This window comes from Hippocampus zosterae, chromosome 13, assembly GCF_025434085.1.
Source record: "Hippocampus zosterae strain Florida chromosome 13, ASM2543408v3, whole genome shotgun sequence".
NCBI lineage: Eukaryota > Metazoa > Chordata > Actinopteri > Syngnathiformes > Syngnathidae > Hippocampus > Hippocampus zosterae.
Window position 1 is genome coordinate 8,931,341 of NC_067463.1, and position 22,401 is coordinate 8,953,741.

General features: G+C 43.4%; 1 protein-coding gene across 6 annotated transcripts in view; it reads left to right on the forward strand.

Moving 5' to 3' along the window:
* septin9b (septin 9b) overlaps nt 1–8,830 on the forward strand; it is a 70,889-nt gene extending 62,059 nt beyond the window's left edge. For all 6 annotated transcript variants that reach the window (XM_052084088.1, XM_052084087.1, XM_052084086.1 and 3 more), the window contains 6 exons: nt 604–741; nt 4,109–4,226; nt 4,330–4,425; nt 4,570–4,666; nt 5,356–5,407; nt 6,392–8,830. In XM_052084088.1, coding sequence (XP_051940048.1) covers nt 604–741; nt 4,109–4,226; nt 4,330–4,425; nt 4,570–4,666; nt 5,356–5,407; nt 6,392–6,611 — 721 coding nt within the window. In that variant the 3' untranslated portion in view covers nt 6,612–8,830. The remainder of the gene's footprint in view (nt 1–603; nt 742–4,108; nt 4,227–4,329; nt 4,426–4,569; nt 4,667–5,355; nt 5,408–6,391) is intronic.
* The last annotated feature ends 13,571 nt before the right edge of the window (nt 8,831–22,401 follow it).

Consider the following 22,401-nt stretch of genomic DNA (forward strand, 5'->3'; position numbering starts at 1 on the left):
ATCGCATCGTCTTCAGTCTGCCGTCTCATTTGCAAAATGCAACTAACTCACAGCAAAGGACGTGTGCAGTGATAATTTTACAGTTTGAGCCTTGCGAGTCCCAGGGACTCGCTGATGAGAAAAGTATGAGTCCCATTATGCGTTTAGAGAGTAATTATGCGTCAGGGACGCAAAGGTAACGAGATGTCTGCATGTGAGATCCTTGCGCAACTGTCCAGATTGATCTACAATCGGCAAAAGTCGAGATGAGTTATAAACAGTAAAATGATAATGTAGTGCACATACTATTTACCAATTGCACTAAACACTTCTGGACCTTTGGAACTGGGCAAATTCAATGACGGTCAATTAGTGTCAGGCAGGCCCCCTTTAGGTTATGATTGGTTCCTGCTAATAATCGCCATTAGATGCCATAGGAACACTAACAGGGAAACAACTCAATGGGAAATATAAAGAGACTGTGATACCATATATAAGGCGCATCGGATTATAGGCCGCACTGTTGGCTTTTGAGAAAATGGAATGCTCTTAGGTATAACTTCTTCTTTTCTTAATCGGGCACACGGATGTTGACAATTTTTTTTTTCCCCACATTCTCCTCAGCTGGAAGCCCATCATGAAGTTCATCAACGACCAGTACGAAGCCTACCTGCAGGAAGAGATCAACATTGACAGGAAGAAGAGAATCCCCGACTCCAGGGTGCACTGCTGCATATACTTCATCCCGCCCACTGGCCACTGGTGAGCGCACACAAAGACGACAACATGCCTGAGGCTAGCTAGCATGTTGCTAACGACACACTTTGACCGCACTCGTGTCTCCCACTGCTGCCAAAGAGAAGCAGGCCCTACCGGGGATTTTCCCCAAATCCTTCAGTTGTACCGCAGCCCGCTCTCTTGTGACCACACGTGGAAGTCATTACCTCCTCAGAGACACTCGAGTAAGACTTTGGAGAGTCAAATTTCCCCAAGTAACTGAACTCTTTCGCGCTCACGCTTGCCTTTGCTCGCATTTGATCAGATTGCTGTGTCACATTGACAGGCCAACAGGTTTCCATTCTATTTATTGGAATTAAAAGATCTACAGTGTTGCCGTACACATCCATCCATCCACACACACAATTAGCACCACATTGCAAGTAAAAAGCTGAACATCTGGAACCAGAAATCTGACCATTTATCGTTTGACTCTGTCCAAACGACTGCTTTGAAGTAGGAATGGTGGTTCAATTCTTTTGCACAGTCCAGTGCTCCTCTTTCCACCCGTTGACGTGACATTTCCCTTTTTAATGCCCAACCTCATAAAAAAGGAGGAGATTTAATACTTTTGCATCGCACACAAACATGCCTATAAACACACATCGCGTACAAACTGCAAGCACAAAACATGACCTTGTGACCTCCCAGTGTTGTCTTCATTCACGACTGCCTCATTTTTTCGAGGCACAGCTTTGTCCCGTTAAACGATTCCCTCGAGAGGAGCCATTGAGTTTGTGTGTGTTTGACAGCCTCACTCATCGTGTGATCATGTCGCCACAGCTGTTACTTCTGGAATGTGTGTGTGTGTGTGTGCTATGTTACGTGGACGCCTCGGATTTGCTCCACGAGGCACACGGCGACAACTAAACCGCTTTACCGTCCATATTGTTTGATTGCACATAGACACGATTGTTACGAGTGACTGCTGTGTTTGAACAAGAACCATCTGTCAGCATCTTGGCACTCTCCCTGCCTGTCAGGAGTCGCAGGCGGGAAAACGACGAGGTTTAGCCAAGCACAAAGCTGACTTGGATTGAAATGGATGTTGTAGACGCAGGAATCGGAGCGGCAGAATGAATGAAGGCTTAGAATGCACGGTATGGAGGCGCAGAGCGCATTTTCGTGAAGATTGTCCTCTTCTGTCGGGTCTGTCATGATAATGTGAGTGGGGGTCATTGTGACAGCCAACATACATTATGATGTGGATGTATAATCGCGAAAGGTGTCAAAGTGCGCCAAAAATCAGTCTCTAACTTGATTGTAAGGTTGAAACGGATTTAATCACGTTTAAAAGAACTGTCACTGTCAGTTGTAACTAACAGATGACGGTGATGGCTCCATAATATTGTGTTGATTATTTGTGCGTTCGCGGGGCCAAGAAGCAAAAGCCCTTCATGCAATTTCGAGTCTTGCTGTGTTTATCTGAGGGAGACTTGCGTATATCATCTTGCTCTAATTTTCATTGCATGTCACTGATGTCCTTTTATTTGGTTTTAGGGCTTTTGGATAGCTGAACAGTGGCTCCAGAAGCAGGGCGCTGTCATGCAACAGCAACCATTACTGATAATGGCCAAGCCTATTCTACTTTTTTTTTCTTTTTTCAGGTTATTACCTCATTCTGCAAGCCTTCTCGATGGGAAATTCTAGCGTATGATCCGTTACATCAAATACAGTGGTTTGCATTGGAGCCGCTAGTTTTCCCATTCACCTGTTTTTGTTTTGTTTGACCTTTTTTTTGAGGGGGCGGGAGAGAGACACATCAATAGCTTTATTCTGTATGCAACAGATGGGGCGCATCTGCTGATGCCTCTGTCTTTACCACATATGCAGCAGGAAAACATGAAATATATTTGCATGTCTACTCGTGTATATCTCACATGACATCTGCTTGACTGCACGTCTTCCTGTTGTCACATTTGTCGCTTTGTCACTCCTTTTCCCACGAATACTCTTTGGCGTAATTTCGTTTTTATTTATTTATTTTATCCTGTCAAGCGCCCGGCAGGCTTGTTCTCTTTTCCGGGATGACCCAGGCTGGATCTTTGAACCGGATTCGCCTTGGCTGAAGCTAATTGAACAGCACAGCCAAGAGTAGTCGTATGGCAAAAGAAGCAGAAATTAAGTCAAAGTGCAAAAAAAAAAGTGACAAGTTCAAAAAGTAGTGCGTCACATATGAGTACTTTTTTGCAGCTAGCGTGAGCTTGTTGTATGGAGATGAAAGCTGGGATGAGCACAAAAGAAACATTGCCTAAGACCTAAATGATACAATATGGAGTTCACTCAAACCGATGTGGGAAAATAAATAGGCTTTAAAAGACAAAAGTTGCAGTCTAAACTCCCACCATGTGTGGGATGTGAGCAAATCTCAGAGAGATTAATCTAAAAGATTAACTCCACACGCGTTTTGCTTTTTATTCGGCTTTCTTTGCCACGACATTACAGCAGGAGGGAAGCAAAGAAGGAAGAGGGAAAATGTGATGATTATCCAAGACCGGGAAATGGAATTTATTGCATTTTAGCTGCTTCATAAAATACGAGAAATGCAATTCAGTGTTCAAAAAAAGATGCGGGTAACTCCCATCTTAGTTTGGAAGATTGCAGTCAATTAAACATCAACGGTGTTGATTGCACATGTACAATACAATACAATACATGCTGATTTATATAGCGCTTTCACAACAGCGGCATAGGGCAGCATCAAGCAATTGTGCTTAGCGTGTCTGCCTCACAGTTCTGAGGTTAAGGATTCGACTCTTGGACGGACCTTCTGCTGTGGAGTTTGCACTTTCCCCTTCATCTGAGGTTAATTCATGACTCTAAATCGGAATCATTGGTGCCAATGTGAATGTGAGTGGTCGTGATCAGTCCAGGGTGTGCACCGCCTCTGCTACAATGAAGTCATGTGCTATAAAAAATGTCTGGATTGCTTGATATGAATCATTTTCATGTAATTTGATCAATGAGGACATATGTAATTATATATTTCTTTTGTAATTTAGCATTTTGTGTAATTGTCTCTCATGCGGAAAGAGCCATGTTTTCAAAAAGGTTTTGAAGGTTTCACGTTTTATGCCATGATAGCGATGAAGAGGAAAAAATAAACTAATTTGAAAATGCCTACTTGTCAGCCCAGACTCAATAAAATAGCACATGGCTGTCATCTAGTGGTTGCTTTTGACTCATTGCAGTCAACTCTTGGGGCATTTGTGCATGTGTGAAACAAGTTGCATATGCTACCCGTTTATGATGTGGCTTCACGTCAACAATGGTAGCGGAGTGGACAACTGGACATTCGGGCATGTTGGTCTCTTTGAAATTAGAAGCATTTCTTTTCCGTTCTCTCCTGCAGTTTGAGGCCTCTTGATGTGGAGTTCATGAAGCGTCTCAGCAAGGTGGTGAACATCGTGCCCGTCATCGCCAAGGCCGACACGCTCACGCTGGAGGAGAGGGGCTACTTCAAGCAGACGGTGAGCCAGTTTGGTGGCCACAAAATGAGCCCGATCGGGCCCCGTTCCACTTTTTGACTCGTTCAATCTCATTTCAATGCTTGCAATCTGCTGTTTTGCGCAGATAAGGGAAGAGCTGCGAGCCAACGACATCGATGTCTACCCTCAGAAAGAGTTCGACGAGGATGCAGAGGACAGGATGATTAATGATAAAATCAGGGTAAAGTCAGAAACGACAAAAAAAATAGCCGCAGTGAAGCCATCAATGAAACAAATGAAGCATTTCCGTGTGTGTGTGTGTGTGTGTGTGTGTGTGTGTGTGTGTGTGTGTGTGTGTTCACGCGCGTGTGCGTGTTATCTACAGGAAATGATCCCCTTTGCCGTGGTGGGAAGTGACCAGGAGTACCAGGAGAACGGGAAGAGGATTCTGGGAAGGAGAACAAAATGGGGCACCATTGAGGGTAATACACACGTGATATGAACTAACGTGGACATTTTTGCAGCTGTCAAAAGCTTTATTTATTCCTGTAGTTCGGTTGAGGTGAAACTTTACTCTGGTGATTTGTTGGTTTTGGAATTGCATGGCGAATGGTCTGATGTGCGTATGTCTCACATGGCCGGATGTACCCTTGAGTTCAAGCGTATAGTTTTGGCAAAACAGCTTACGGATTCACTCAACGTCTCTAATCAGCATCTCTAACCCCAAGATGACATTCCGCTCTCTCAAAGGGAATTTAATTTAGTTTCCATTTGCACTCTTTACATAATCTAGAATTCAAACACGTGTTAGCACTACACTTTTGGCACCCGTCGCTTGTCAGAGCAAACAAGTCACTAAAAGTCCCCTTCAGTCAAAGTAAAAGCGAGTGAATTCAAGGAAAGTGCAAATGGCCAATCGCCTGCCTCAGCTCACTTTGAGAGAAAAGATCCTGCATTCGATCCGGTGAGCAACACCGCCACCCTGTGGTGAATAGATGACTCGCAGGCAGGATGGAGCCGAGTGAATTTATGAGCTCATATAATTTCTCATTATATCGTTGGGGGTAATGGCTTGCTTGTTTTGCCCGTGGGTGCCGAGTTCCATGAGAGTCCATCAGGAAAAGAATTGATGAAATAATTAACCTCCATACGTGTCTGCTTTGTTTTGCAGTGGAGAACATTGCACACTGTGAGTTCGCTTACCTGCGAGACCTCCTGATCAGGTACACTCCAATACCGACCGAATTTTATTATATGTACTGTAAATTATGTCTCTTATTGAATACAAGGTTTTTGCTCTTGTACAAGAAAGCCTGAACCTTCACATCGTGGCGATATTGGATTATAGTAAATTATATTAGCGCGGCCCGGTAGTCCAGTGGTTAGCACGTCGACTTCACAGTGCGGAGGTACCGGGTTCAATTCCAGCTCTGGCCTCCCTTTGTGGAGTTTTCATGTTCTCCCCAGGCCTGCGTGGGTTTTCTCCGGGTACTCCGGTTTCCTCCCACATTCCAAAAACATGCGTGGCAGGTTGATTTGAACTCTCTAAAATTGTCCCTAGGTGTGATTGTGAGCTGGTTGTTGTGTGATGGTTGTTCGTCTCAGTGTGCCATGTGATTGGCTGGCAACCGATTCAGGGTGTCCCCCGCCTACTGCCTGAAGACGGCTGGGATAGGCTCCAGCACCCCCCGCGATCCCTAGTGAGAATCAAGCGGTTCGGAAAATGGATGGATGGATTGATAAATTATATTACTGTATTCAAAAATCACGTGAAAGCGTAAAAAGTACCAATTGGTTGTTTTAAACCAATTTTAATATCACAGAGACTATCCAAGGAAATATAAAATGCAGTTTGTAAATGCCAATTTAATATATTAAGCCACAAAAAAAATAAACATCCCAAACTACCGGTACCCGTCCCTATGTGGAAAAAGGTATATTTCTTATGTTGTATATTATATATACATATTTTGTTTGTTCAATTCATGGACTAATGTTTGAATGTGTCATGGAAAACTATATAATATGGCCAGAATTGAAAAATAAAATCTTGAAATAATTAATAGTCTACTCATTGAATGTATACGGTGTACTACAGCAGTAAAATATGGTTTCAAAACATTTTTATAGATACAGTAAAAATATTGAAAATAACAATAAAGTGGTCTGTGGTGCTCAAGGACGCATTTGTTTTTCCTCTGTTACAGGACGCACATGCAGAACATCAAGGACATCACGGGCAGCATCCATTACGAGACGTACCGCGTGCGCCGGCTAAACGAGTCCAACAGTCACTTGAGCTCTCACCCGCCCGAGCGTCCACCTGTTCAGCCCAAGGCCAACGGTCAGCCCGAACTGCTTCCGGGCGGCGTCGTGCAAGCCAACGGAGTGGCAATCCAACATCAAGTTCTCACTCATGAAATGTAGACACGCATCTGTACGCCCGCTCCGTTTACATGAACAGGCCCATTGACACGTGTGTTCTCGGAGTGCGAATCTCTTTTCCAAATGGGACTCGTTATCATTTACATACAGTCGAGTTTGGTGTCATGATACAACAGGTGTTGGGGTCTGGTAGCCAATGAGAGCATTTGATCCCGCCCTCTAACCATTCACAATTTGTAGATGGCTCATGCGAATTAGGATGTTGGGTGCGCTGGAATGAGCATGCCCGCTGACTATGAGCGTGACGCAGGGGATTCGTTCGCCCCCGCTAAGCCAATCGCAGCGCAAATGTAAATAAACTAGCATTCGCATTCACCCGTAAGGACAATTTAGAGTTTAACTTCACATTCAAAGCACGTTTTTGGAATGCAGGAGGAAACAAACATCTGCACAGGGACAGCATGCAAACCCTACACAGGAGGGCCGGAGCCAAGATTTGAACCCCCAACCTCGGAACGATGAGGCGGCAATGCTAACCACTTGAGAGGGCGGGGGGAGACGCCACAGGAACTGCAGTCTAAAAATCCCACAAACTAAAACCGCAAATGTTCAATATTCTCCTACATAAAATTTAGGACGTTGTTTCAAAGACCTGTGAGAGCTCCACCGTAAAGGAAAAAAGCGAGCAAGAATAATTGTGAAAGTAAGATTAAATAAGGGTGCAGCAAAAGTCAAGAAAAAGTTTTGAGGGGCCAAAAATTGTAAGTTGTCGGGACTAAAGATGAAAATCATAATATTACGGGATTAAAGTTAAAATCTAAAGAAGTACTTTTCTGAAAAAAAATTGAAACTTTAATCCTTTGGCATTATGCGATTTTTTTATTTTTGAAAACTCCCACTTTTTTAAACAAACCCCCGCCCCCGAACTTTATTCTTGTAACATGCTATTTTTAAATAAAATATAAATGACTTCATTCTCACAAGATTTTTCTCCAACTTTTGTCAATCAACTTTTGTAAAGCAAAATACCACTTTGATCTTGCATTATGACTCTTTTCTTGGGGGGGGGGGGTATTTTCAAGAACATACAGCTTTTTCCCTTCTAAAAAAGAAAAACCCACCCCCCAATCTTCTAACTGTGGCCCTGTGTTAGGCCCGCAAAAGGTGATAAACAAGCACAGGGCGTACGCTCACATGGCATTTAAACATCACTTACGGTGAAAATAAACCCACGTTTTGTACTCTAGATTAGCTCTGCTACGTGCCAGCCGTCTGGTTTTATTTTGTGTTGTCATCCACGTACCGGTAGTTTTATTGTGTCAGGATCGTTGAAGTAGCGTCTTCGTATCAAGCAGGAAGTCCAGACCAAATGCGGCACTTCCAAACTGCAAATCGACAAAAGGGAGCAAGAGTGGGAGCAGCTCTTGGTTTAAACTTTAGGGTTTGTCATATTTTTTTCCCTTGGTGTGATGCTTTAAAAAAAAAAAAATTATCGCCTCACTGTCTTGTCTCAGATAGAAAGCAGTCACCTTGTACTTTACGGTGTTGATTTACTTGTGTCTATGTATTCATCTTGCTCTAACGTTATTGTACGCAAACACGTGCCATCCTTTTTTCCCTTTCTTTGGCCTGTAAAGCGTTATTAAAGTCCCTTTTTTTTCGTATGATAAGGAATGAGTATATGTTTAATGAAGCCCATTCTTCCAACAACCGGGAGTACAACTGTTGAATTCAACAGGTGTGTGGGAGAGTACATAGCAACAAGGTGTCAGGCTGCGCTTTAAGCGTGAAAGGACCTACTCGTGTGGTGCATGTGTGTCTTCATCTTTCGTAAAGTCTAAGTCATTTGTGACATTAGAAAGCGTGCCAATTACATTGCAAGCCAAAATAGTTTAGTTCGAGTCGCATGTTTTGCTGTCGTTCAGAAATGTGTGCCATGATACTTCCTTAAAACCACATCAGAAACGGCTTTCATTTTTTTCCCGTTTCATTTTTATTAAACACGGTCAAGGGACATCTTTTTGCATTTCCGTAATTGTCGTCCAATCAGCTGATCAAATGCCCACACGGAAGTTATCTTATCGCTGCTTTATTATGAACCAAGGGAGTACAATTCCATGTCCAGAAGTCCGGAAGTTATTGGTTACTCTTTGTTTACTGTTGTATAATTCATTGTTATTTGTGACCGTATACTCGAGTTAAGGTTTTGTCTTTGATATGTTATGCTCGAACAATAAAGGTGGATTTTTTTTTTTGTTTAACATTGGTTGTCTTCATTGCTAAGTGGGCATGCTTTTGATGAATTCCGTAATAAATGAACATAGTACACTTTTATCATGGATTTTTTATTTGCCATAGCGAAGGTAAGGGAATTATCCATCCAACCATTTTCTGCCGTTTGTCCTCATTTTGGGTTGCGGGACTAGCCGGAAAAGCCTGTCCCAACTGACTTTGGATCAGAGGTCGCATATACACCCTGGACTGGTCGCGATCCGATCTCTGGACACGTGCAGTTTAGACAACCAGTCACACTTAGGCTCACTCCCAAGTGCAATTTAGAGCCTTTAATGAACTTAAAATGGATGTTTTTGGAATGTGGGAGGAGGCAGGCGAGAAGACCGAGGCAGGCACAGATACCACAATAGGATAGCCTAAAATGAGATTTGAACCCAAATCCTCCAGACTACCAGGTAAACATGGTGACTGCAAGATAAATTTGTAAATGTGAGTGTGTGTGTGTAAAGCTAAATGTCTTTTTGGGACATTTGATTTTAACGAGATTGTTTAAAACTATTTGAATGTGTACTTTTCACAGGACTGGCGGTACACGGGAGTTAACTGGGGTGAGGCTATAGCTCCATCAGATGTTTGTGTTTAAGTATTGAAACATGCATAAATTATTTTCTCAGTCCCCCCACGTATCGGTCAAGCCAGCCTTAAACCCCAGGTAAGAAAAAACATATTCATGACTTTTGATAAAGGTAAAAACTCCCCAATTATGCTACTTATGTTGTAATCTTCATCAGCTTAAAAAGGCTGGTTCATGCATCCATTTTGTGATCTGCTTATCGTCACTAGGGTCGTTTCGGGCAGTAACCGGGCTACACTCTGAAGTGGTTGCGCACATAGACAAACAACCGCTCGCACCGACACTCACACTAAGGGACAATTTCGGTGCCAATGTCGATCGCGATCGACTGGTAGTTCGCGGACTGGGGGATGAAGAGGGGGGAAAAACATGACCCAACCCAAAACAATTGTGTGTCTGTGATATTAATATGATATATTTTTTTGTGCTAGCACACAATGCAACCATACCATCCTATCATTCCCACTTTCACAAAAAGTATTAAAAAAAATAAAAAGTAACTCACCGGCGCGCGACCTCCATCACCGGAAGTTGTTAGTGATCAACAGTCTGCAGTTGCAGCTTGCGATTCGAGCTGTTGCGCTATCTCTTTTATTGCTCTTATTATTCTTGTTAAGAGTATGTTTCATGTACAATGTGCCTAGGGCACGGGCAAAGAATAGGAATCTGGAGTGCCGGGAGAAGCACATTAAAACGGAACATGTGAGCTACGATCAAATGCGTCCCATGACTCCGCGTCAGGTCTCTTCTAAGGTAAGTAGACAGTGATTTGCTTTTCACAAACTTTTGTTTCCGATTTATTTTTATGTTTAATTCATCTTCGGAGCCATTATGGATATTGCTCACCAGATCATGCGTGCGTATGTGCGCTTGTGCGGAAGCGGGTTGATCGAAAAGTAGATAAAAAAAAGTTTGGGGAACCCTTCTTTAGAGATATACAAAGTTAATGTGTCATTTTCCCCCCTGCTCATACATTGATCCGACATACGAGCCAATGCGACTCAAGCCCCCTCACGAAGCGCACTCAATGAGTACATGATTGATCGACTCTTTCCTGACTCTGGGGAAAATGTTTAAACTGTCTTTCATCTTTAAATGAGCTGTTCAGTAAAATATCTCATCCTTCGTGTTCCCTTCACATTGACTCGTACTGGACAGCAGCTCCAACATTCACTAATTGCCCTTCTTCCTTTCATCATTTTGCATGAGAGGTGTCGGATAATGATGCCGGCAGTACTTTTAGGCAGTGAGGAAACTCGACATTACGGTCCTCTTCAAACCCGTTTCGTACTGTTGCACAGTTTGACACAGCCGAGATCCATGTTGCAACACACTCTGAACAGTCGGGAAGACTTTTCATTAGCCTCCAGTACTTTTCAAACTACTACTGCATTACTGGGAATACCGATAAAGCACCTGTCTTCAAAGCATCATGCTAAAATTTCAACTGTTTGCTTATTAATGTTCAGGAAGAAAGAAACCCTTCTACGGTAGTACTCGCACTAAATGAAAACAAGATGTAAAGGTTTCTGCCAAATCTAACAGCAGGTACCTTACGAGTCTCAGCTTCATCATATCTTGAATATTTAATGTCGCAACCAAGCCGAAGAGTGGTGTTCTTTTTCGGTAATGTGACAGGTCTTGGTGGTTGTTCTTTTAAAACAATCCCAAAAGATTATGAGCAGATTTTAGAAGAAAAAAAAAAAGATTGAGAGATGCCCCGGGTGGTCGTAAACGCCTCCACTGGCTCGCCAGCGTCATCGTTACCAGGTGGGTTTCTGTCTGATCAGACAGCCAATGAGCGCAGGGGTGGCCAGACACCCAACTCGAATGATCTGCTCTATTTATTTACACTCATACGGTTCAGCATCTGGATTGTGAGCCAGTAGTGAGAGAGCCAACGCCTGTCTGCAGCAGCCCTGCTGGACGCGCTGTCTGGCTGCTGTGCAAATAGCAGATCACATACGTGTGTACAATCCCCGCTGAATGAAGTCGACATTGGAACGGCGAGGTGAATTCCTTTGTTTCTATTGAATACTTCACGTCTCTGGGTTTCGGATGAAAAGTTGAATATGAGGCAAAAGGTCAAAATTTATCTCCAGCTCCCAAACTTTTGTGGTTTATCCCTGTGATTTTTTTTTTTGTTGTAAAATCCAATCTCACCTTCTGATTCTTTTTGTACATTTTTTCTCAGTCTTTTTCAAACAGTGGAGTGTGGTATCTTCATCCCTGCCCTGAGGTTGGCGGTTTGTTATCAAGTACTGATGATACTCTTGGCAGATTTGTTTGTTGTCTGTTGCTCAGTCCACCCGGAGTCATATTGGTTCTGCCTAATGTTTGAGCACGAGCCATGATTGATGTTCCCCTCTTGACTGAGCTTCAAAATGGTCTTTCCTCCGATAGACAGCTGTCCGGGTCTTTGTGATTTACATAACAGCAAATGCAGTTTTACAAGTGAAATACAAAGCCAAAAACAAGCGCTCTCTTATGTTTACGCAGTCAATCTAAAAGGCAAGACCCGAGCAAGAAATGCCCATCAGTCATATTTGTCGCGTCCGAATTACATTTACGACGTCTTTATGTCTACGTGCTGAACACAATGACTGAAATCAACTTTTTTAAAATTTAGCGGGCACCGACCGCACTTGCTTCATTTTTGCTCAACTCAATTGAACAAAATAAATTGCGCACCGTCTCATGACTGGTGCTGTGGCCGTTCACAATTAACCAACCACATGCAAACTCATGTTAAATGGGAGTCCGCACACACCTTCCACCATTTAAAAAGCCGATCATTAAGCCTTTCATGGACCCCGTAACCCGATAACATGATAAGCTGTCCACTGTAGTGACCGCTGTCCCTGAAAGGGTTAAACCCACATTTCTTCAAACTGTCACAATAGGCTTTCCCTGTTGTGTTTTGCGCTAAGCAGACTGTAACTTGGTATTAAAGCCCCTCAAATTATTCAATCTTGGTTTCAAAATTTTGCACTTGCAATCCACCAAATGCACGTAAGAAGACAAAAAAAAAAAAAAGATTTTTTTTTCATGCCCCATCGTCCATGAAGTCTTATTTCTAATCTTCTACCCGGACCCAATGGCAAGTCAACCTCTGACACAAGGCACGATGACATCACTATTTGTTGTTACGATATGCTAATTGAACAATCCACCCCCCCCTCCTAATTTGCACTTTTCTTGTCATCAGCCATGTTCCCGCCCATTCAAGTCCACCATCTCCTCCCTTTACCCCTAATCAAACCTCATCTCATTTGTCCACCTCGTCTGTCTCGTCTCGACCACCTCTGTGCCTCTGACACAAGCTCCCCTTTGGTGCTGGGCGGGAGCGCGGGCAATGAGAGGTGTGACCCACCATCCCCTTCCTGTCCGCATGCAAATTGGCCTTGATTAAAACTCTGCGACATATTTCATTGAAGTGATCAACGGCGGTGGGAGTCGATGAGGACGACGTAGCATCTCCTGGGAGGTCGAGGTTGTTAAGCAGGAGTGAGCCGAGCCGCAGAAAGAAAAAGTGATATCCTGGGACTGTTTTGGAGATGCAAAGATAGTTTGGCCTTGCATTGAGGGAGAGCGTGAGTGGCCGACAAAAAGGTCCGATGATGCAATAATCGGGGACTTGGGTAGGACCTGTCCCCTGCTCTCGTAACGCAGAAGCGCACGTGAGTTCACGCCAAACAAGTTGAAACGAATGCTACGATTTAACAGTTTTTCAAAAGAACTCAAATGAACCCTGGTTTCAAAGTGGTGCGTGCATTCTTTGATTGTGTATGGATGCAGTTTTCACTCGACAGCCCATATTTTGTGTGCTCGTTTATGAAAGTTTATAGCCATCCTGCCATTTATTTTGGACATCTTGTAGCTGGTCCTTTTTGCCAGCTGGGCAAAACGAAGGAGGCAATCGATAGGTTAACACCCCTCTGAGGTCAGAAGGTTGCCGTGTGAAGGATAAGGGTGGGGTTGTTGGCATGCAGCCAGCTTGGGGTGGAATTCAAAGACACAGGGGGGGGGCAACGGGAGGATGGCGCGGCGCACGCTCTGCATAATCAATCGGAGGCGGCGGCCGACGAGATTGAGCGGTTCTGCCTTTCTAGGCGAGCCTTGATTGTATTTATGCAGGAATGGAAGCGAAGGGGGGGGGCTAGTAAGACGTGGGCAGGTGCAGGACCGCCATAATGGGTCGACCCCCCCCCCCCTCCCACCACCACCACAAAGTCAAGGACATACAGCCAAGAGGAACTGATTGAATGCCACGGCAATAAAAAAAAGCCGTTTCATGCGCCATCGACTGAGTTGGCATCCTCACAGTTGCTCTGTGATGAAACCTCTTCCGAGGTCACCATCACGCGAATCACGTTTTTGTTCTTTTAAGTGTACCCTTGGATGTGATTGTTGCGTTTCTATTCCATCCGCGGCTTGCTTTTGATATTTTCTTGGCGCGCGGAGAGACGGGCATAATAATTTTTGAGTGTTTGTTTGGGCCTGAATCAAAAGATCAAATTCCCGAGCCACAATCGGCAAGCAACAATAATCTGATTTGAGCCAGCAGCGCGTACACGGCTCCAAAAGATTGCGCTTTCATTCTCTCTGCCGGTAGCGCCGCGTGTCCCGGAGCCAGCTAATAGAATGCTCGTCTTGTATCTGCTCAGCCATGAACTTTCTTCTGTCACAATTACATTCAGTTTGGATGTCTTGTTCTCCTCGTAGCCAAATGCGCAGCATTCGGCGGGATAAAGCCTGCGGACGCGTTTGTTCAGCTTCCTATATCCGCGCACCGTGAAAAACATGTTTTCACTGGTAGTTCTCATTATTTTGTGTCAAGATATCACCAACCAAGGTATATGCTGGTAAAAATCACGAGGTGTAAAAGTCCCAAATTGTGTACATTTCGAGCCTGTTTTCATCGCCGGTTATGGGAGCGTGGATGGATTTTGATACTTAGCCATGCCTCGTTTCAGCATCATATCATATTACTGCTTTAAAGTCGAAACCTGGGAAGTGAAGTGATGGTCTGGTTAAATCGAGTCGAAACAAAATTCTTTCACTCTGGATGCTTTCATTGATGTCAATTTTGATGCTTCCTGCAGTATAAATAAAGATCACTCGGCTCTTTGTTGGCAAGAGATTGGTGAATGTTGTGGTCTACGCCGTTTTGTCATATTGGAACACTTGCTACCTGAGCACTCGTGGAGGGAAAAAAAAATCTTTCAAAATGAATTCTTTTTACACTTGTACACATTCACAATCTTCAGACAAAAATATTCAGTTGACTAACTCGTGCAAAAGACCTAAGGTACATCGGAATGTAACTGAATGCTGAACAATGGTCGTCATTTACATAGCGATGCATTGGAAGCACGGGAGACACCAACAAATGATCAGCAAAAAAAAATCTGTAATGCCTGCAGCCGAACCGTGCGCCTTTCGTACAAAAACGTGGATGCTAAATCGGTTTGGGTACAAATTAGAGACACTATTAAAATCAAAATGGAGAACAGAACTCTCACTGTAAGGTGATCATAGTACAAAATAGCTCAAGCTAAAATTGGAGAAAAACATTTTCATTAACGAGCTAAAATAAAAATGGTTTACAAAACAATCATTTTCGTTCATTTTTGTCTTTTTCAATTCGTATCAGCTTTTGAGGTTTATTTAAAATGTATTTATTTGAACTATTTTATTTTATGAAACCATATAATCTGCGATAATGTCAAAGTTACCCTTGTAATAATGATTTGTATTGAACTGCATTGAAACTAACTGTAGAAAGCAGGAACTGCACTACTGCCCCCTGCTGTTCACCAACAGCAGCACCAGCTCCGGCTCCTGCCAACATGTCCAAATAAATAAATCCAACTCTGTCAGTGGTGACATTAATGCATCTCCTGATCCACAAGGCCCCTCCGAGACCTCCGCACTCCATCCACATCTCCTCGCGTGCACGTTCTCTCGACGCGATATCAGATCGCTGTTTTCTCAAGGAAAATTTACGCTAAGCTCACCTTATTTACATTTATATGATCAGATTTTCTACCCTATAGACGCTATGCAAATGTGCCCTTTTTGTGTGTGTTAGTCACTATGGGTAGATTTGTAGCAGGTGATGGAAGAAGGTTATAAAAAAAAAAAAGGGAGTAATGGTATTGCCCTCTAGGAGAAAAAGACCTGATGTACGATTTCTGGACCTCATGAATTTTGTAATGATCAATTTTGTTGGCTGTCGGCCCTTCTAGACGTATCAGGACATTTTGAGCTACCGGGATATACAACATGAGATTGATGTACACATGAAATATCCATCCATCTTTCTTTCCTCAAATGTACAAACCGTACCTACCGCTGGATTCCTTTTCCCTTCATTTTGTTGGCCTCTAAATTTCACCATCATGTTGTTTTGATGATGTGAGGAGAGGATGTGCTGCATGTGCGTCCTGAGCGTGGCGGAAGGGGAAATGCACTTCCCAGGGCAAATTGCATTCTGTCAGCATATTTGCAAGGGGCCAGTCTTTATTCTTCAAGATGGGGAGGCACGTTTTCGGCAATTACAGCCTACGATTCAGGCTTCCATCTCCAGCTTGGACAAACCCATTCTGCTCGTAAGTTGAGGAGTACCTGTATACGACAAGGCTAACATGACATCAAATTCCAGAGTCACCCTAGTTTGTGAAACTATTTTCCTTCATCGAAATGACTGTGGTGTACTCCCTCCTGGTGGCCAAAGTGGGTACCACAGAAGGCTCAGCCCAATACTGTATATAAATAGTTAAAGCATTAGCATTAGCTTTTCACCTTCGGGTTGGCTCATTTCTTGAAACAATAACGATAAGCTCAAATAACACGGACAAATCGTCAAAACACCATGTAATTGTTCACAACAGAATGGATTTTTTTTCTCATTCATTTCATCCAATTGCAAATGTCGTCTCTCAAGTGTCACAGTGCATCTTTGCAAATGGTTTTGTACAAGTATCTAGAGTTAGCTCAATGAGCCCACATTTAACACATTCGCTTCATAAATCGAGCTCGCTGGTTGGTCTAAACGTATTAGTTGACTGTCAAACTAATGAGTCTACACTCCAAAAACGTTTCACCATGATTTCATTTGCAAAATTGTCTGTTCAATTGTCATAATTAGACAAGAACATAATACAATGAACACCATATACAAATTCCTTGGAACACGTGATAAATTCATGAGCGTAATTGATAGTCAGCTGATATTGGAACCTGACTAACGAAGGAGGATGTTTGCGTTGTGGAGGAAAATCTATGGCCCAACAAAGTGCAGCACATCTCGGGCCTGGAGGAGGATGAGGATGTAGGGCGGGAGAGGGAGGGGTGACGATAGCAACCAGTGAAAGTCTTACTTTGGTTGTGAAACTTTATTTACAAGACTAGTGTATGCTTTTTAAATATAATTTATTTGTGTGTGTTTGTTTATATTTTGAGCTTGTGCAGGACACTGTATTGAAAACTGGACTGAATTTTCAATGATGTATAGAAATTCCTTTTTGTGCGAAAATAAAAATGGCTTCAACATCCTTGGCATGAGTGCTGTGTATGTAATGTGCAACTTTTTTTGTTTGTTTTCAGCGTTATCCATCCTTGTATTCTGTTAGGTTGACCTTGGCCATAGCAGCAAAACATCTATGAATTTGTCTTGCAGTGCTAACACAGCGGCAAAGGAATCCTGATGATATTGTTGATGCGACTGACTCCTTAGACAGGGAGGGAGTCTAGTTTTGAAGCATTTGGGGAGAGAGACGAGTTTTTGCTCGTGAGCTGTATTGATGTGCAGAAGTGCAAGTCTGTTTGGCCCAACGACCTCATAATTTTACTATTTATCGAGTGCTAGTTTCCTTTGCATATTTTTCATCTATGCTGTATGTTGTACATAGAGTACCGTACTATATATTGGACAAGAAAGATGACCTGAACCTTTTTGTTTTTTTTCAATGTGTGAAGATGATTACAGCTGCAAGGCTATGTGTTAAATTTGACGTTAAACTATGACTAAAGGTAATTGTTTCCGTGCACCTCATAGCCCACCCCGCCCCCTCCTCATTGCCAGTGTTCATCCTGACGCTAATCAGGAGGCAGGAGTCCATCGCCGTCAATGTTTTGGACTTGTATTGTTTCCCGAGCTCCCCTCCTCCTCGACCTCTTCCCAGACTGTCTTCGTCGGCCTCTGATGTGGAGACATCATTAACCCTCCCCCATAAACACACACTCGCGCTCGCTGTACGTGCCACAGCCTCCGTGGCCCTGCTTGCTCTTGCCTGGCATAGCCATCCATCTCTCTGCACCCACCCGGCCGTTGCTCTCGCCTCCCCCACGCATCACACGCGCACAAATGTATCCCCCCCCACCCTTCATTGCGTCTTCTACCTGAGCACATTTGTCATCCCGTTGCTCTGTGAGCTACGGCCGATGGGCAAGAAAAAAAAAAAGCTCTCTGAGGCAATATGCAAACATGCAAAAAGGCAGGTTGCCCTGGCAACAGCTCGGAGGTTATTTCCAAGCTCTGATGGAAATCAATGTCATGTGCCAGGCAGGCAGGCACCTCCATCCTCGGGTAAATTAGAAATGGATGGGAGGGGGAGAATCGAGAGCTTGGAAGGACAAAGAAAAATGCAGAGAAAAGAAATGCGAACATGAAGGCCTCTTGACTTTTATTCGAATGCGCCATAGGCGCGTATAGGTATCATGTGGCCACAGCCATGGGTCATTTTCATTCTCATCGGCTTTTTTTTCCCTCACCTTGGCATTCACCTGCCTTTCCTGCCTTGTTAATTCACATAAATGGAAAACCAAACTCCCCGGCGTGTGAGGCAAGCGAATGGGAAAGAAAAATAGCAGCAGAGGAGGAAGCGACGTGCTATTAGTGTTGCCTTTTTGTCCAGCATTATGGTTTCAATGTCAAGAAACCATGTCACCCGGGAGCAGATATCGTGATTTTCTTTCATCTAGAGCCTTGCCTAAACCTTTTTTTTTTTAAATATCTGCATGCATCACATTATGTTTTGTAGTCTGTAAACAGAAAGCGTATTCGGTTTGATCACAGGCATAAGGCTTTCCTCTCTCTTGACATATTAAAAAAAAAGACAAAAAAATTACTAACATAAATCCCACGCCCGTCCACATTCATGTCGCAAAGAGCAACTATTGTTACAATGTATAGCCAACAACATTGCGAGCATGATGTGAGCGTAATGATGACTGATGGCTGTGGACCGATGCTAGCAGGCTAATGTGGCTAACTGACACACAAACATACGGACTAACATCACTGCGGTATGATATGATTTGAAAGAATTATGCTCCTGCTTCATTTGTGGGACGAACGGAATTAATCTTACGAGGTTGGAATCAAGTAAAATTAGGGCTTAAACCTAATGCAGACACCACGTGGCTGCATCTGACAAGCCTTCATACGGGCTGCATTATACACAGAGCGTTCAAGCCAAGCCTGTAGTTCGGCATCCTCATTTGCATATTAACACGTTGTTCACACTCCAGTTGGCACGTCGGCAGCCCACCACTTATCCCATTACACAGTGTCACCGATTGCGGCAATGTGGGGTGGTCAGCTCATCTCTCGCTGTAATGTAGTGTGAGTGTTTGGAGTTTTGGCTCTACTTTACAAAGCATGCATATGTAAAATCTCAATGCATGTGCATATCTTTACCGTACCCATAAGACTGAATGAGAGTTGTGTGTGTGGTGTGTGTGTGAGCGAAAGAGAGAGAGCCAAGGACGCCATGAGCAGCCCGCCAGTCTGTTCTAAAATTAAACGGGGGGGGGGGGGGGGGGAGCTTACCAGTGATGGGACATTGTTTTTTGGGGGGGGGGGGGGGGGGGTTGGATTTTTTTTTTTTTAGGAATGTTGTAGAAATGCTAATCAGAATAAGAAAAGCTTTATTCATCTGGCAATGGAGAAATCCCCAATTTACAGCAGCAAAGTTATGAAAGGAAGAAAGTTGAAAAACAAAAAGCATAGGAGCTGCTGTAAAGGCAACCCCTCTCGCGGCTCCATCTTGAACATGACTGTAAATATGTGCAGAGATGAATACTGATATGAACTCATTCCGAACTTTTTATTCATTCATTTCATTCATTCATTCATTTTCCTAACCGCTTGATCCTCACTAGGGTCGCCGGGGGTGCTGGAGCCTATCCCAGCTGTCTTCGGGCAGTAGGCGGGGGACACCCTGAATCGGTTGCCAGCCAATCACAGGGTACACAGAGACGAACAACCATCACACAACAACCAGCTCACAATCACACCTAGGGACAATTTTAGAGAGTTCAATCAACCTGCCACGCATGTTTTTTTTGAAATGTGGGAGGAAACCGGAGCACCCGGAGAAAACCCACGCAGGCCCGTGGAGAACATGCAAAGTCCACACAGGGAGGCGGGAGCTGGAATCGAACCCGGTACCTCTGCACTGTGAAGCCGACGTGCTAACCACTGGACTACCGGGCCGCCCCTAACTTTTTAATTGTTGATAATTATTGTGATATTTATTTGTTAGAAGTACCCAGCGAGTAGCCGGTCACCCCTCATATCGAGCCATTGACGTATAAATCACCTCTCTGCAGGAGATATGAAGAGAATTGCATCGTTGACATGATTTCTACCTCACCAAACTTCTAAGGGCAACATGGTGTAATCCCATTTGTGCGATGTTTGCCCTGGAACCGATAAAGACGAACACATCTGTACCGAAGCCCTCAAAGTTCCGTGTTTTGACAACCGAGGGGTCTCACCATCTCTCCCGTAAAACGTTTTGTGACATTTCTGTCATCAAATTGCCGCCATCAGAAGATTATCCCGCAAATGAAAACCGGATGAACTTTTATGTGAGCTTAGATTCTGCCCGGATCAGCGCAGTGGCTGAACGTTGAGTCTCACACTCGGCGTTCGTCTGATAAGATGGCTCGCTTCGGCACATCTCGTTTTGATGCCTTCTCTGTGTGTTGGCGCCGTACACAAAACATGAATATTCATGTGTGTGCCTCTATATGTATTATGATGATTTCCATTGCTGTCATCAAGTTATGCAAATCACCTCCTTTACATCTCCATAGGCTCACACGCAGGGCTCCGCTTTCTCCTTAATTAATAGCCTCGAGAAAATCGTTTTTTTTCTTCTGAGGAAAAATCACAAGACGGAAGTGTTGTGGATTTTAATTGGACGCGATAACTCGTATTTATTATGAACGGATGCCGTGATAGAACAAAATGTAAGATGCTGATTAAAACAACTGGACCGTTGCGCTTACTTTGTTTTTCTCCAATTGTTTTCAAATCGTTCTATGCGGACGCCGTACTGTCATGATTTGTGTGCTTGTTGACTTTTTTTACAAGATTAGATTTTCGTTTGTTTTGCCGTCTTTTCTCTCTTTCCCTTTTTCCATGTCACCTGTTCTCACCAGCCTCGTTCCTCGCGTCTACCAATCAGCTCCTTCCACCCACTCGTGTCGTGGCCAGGTGTGGCTCGTTGTGTCGTCAGTTTACTTTTGTATTTAAGCTGCATTCTCACTTTAAAAAAAAAAAAATTGAATACCGTATTTTCCGCACAAAAAGGCGCGACTAAAGCCTTCCATTGTCTTAAAAGCTCCCAGCACGCCTTAAAATCCGGTGAGCCTTGTGTATGGTCATTACGGTAATATGTCGACCCCAAAACGGCTCCTTGCTGGAGACATGATATAGGGACATGGAAGTAGTATAGCGGCAAGAGAGTTCAACGTTAACGTGTCAATGTTATAACTTTTATAAGTTTTTGTTGCAGCTCCAAAAAAGGACATCTGTGGTGTTTTGTTTGTTTGTTTTTTGTTTTTTTACAACGCACACTTTATTTATGGGTTTCACAGTCTCAAAAAATACGGGTACGTCTTTGTCTGTCTCCGTGACTTCTCCTCTCCCGTTCGACTCGAGAGACGTTCATGACCGCCTCGGAAAAACGTAAATTAACTATTCCTTCAATGAAACTACGAAAATTGAAAATAATGCATCAAAACAGAAAATCGGGCGAGGAAATCACAAAATAATTTCTGTAGCCCCCCGGCAGAATTTATTTTGTGATTTCCTTGTTTGTGAATACACAACAAAGGAATAAATAACAAACACTTTTGAGACAGTCCATTCTCCTACATTTTACTGACATCTGATCCTTCTGTTTTCATTTCCTTGAGCGTGGCTCCATTTAGTGGATGCATTATAGATTGTGTCTTATAACCCGGTGCCTCCAATATATGAAAAAAAATTACAAAGTAGGCCATTCATTGAAGGTGCGCCTCACAATCCAGTGCGCCTTTTATTGTGGAAAGTACGGTCATGACAACTCAGCCCAACTTTGACTTGCAAAGTCTGATGGATTTTTCTCAAGCACAAAGAGATAAAAAAAACTACAACGCGAATGCGATTCTTCTTTGTTAAAGAAGCTGCTTTTAATGCTCCAGCTGAGTACGACGATATCAAACCGCCTATGGAAGCCGACAAATTCCGACATGTTTATTCACGTACGTTCTGAGGAAATGGTTGCACATCTTAGGTCACGTGTGCTTTTGTTGGGAGATATTCACAAGTATTTACATTTGTTTGCGCTAGCAACATGCATCACGTACTTAAAAGAACTTTTTGTTGTTGTTGTTTTTTTCGATAGCGGGTGTGGCCTACGCTGCGTAAATGAATTAGCACCAAAATCACATTTGAGTTGGAAAGCGTTTACTCAGTATCATGCAATTTTTAACAAATGCTTCTTTCTCCCTCTCCCAGCAGCTTATTTGAAATGAGCCGTGCAAATTTTCCATGCATTTTTGATTCTGTTCCTTTCAGATGATAATTAATACCCTGTATCCAATTTCTCTGCGTATTAATGCGTTCCGAAGGTCTCCTACAGCCAAATCACACAGCATAATCGTTTTTTTTCTTGTTTTTTT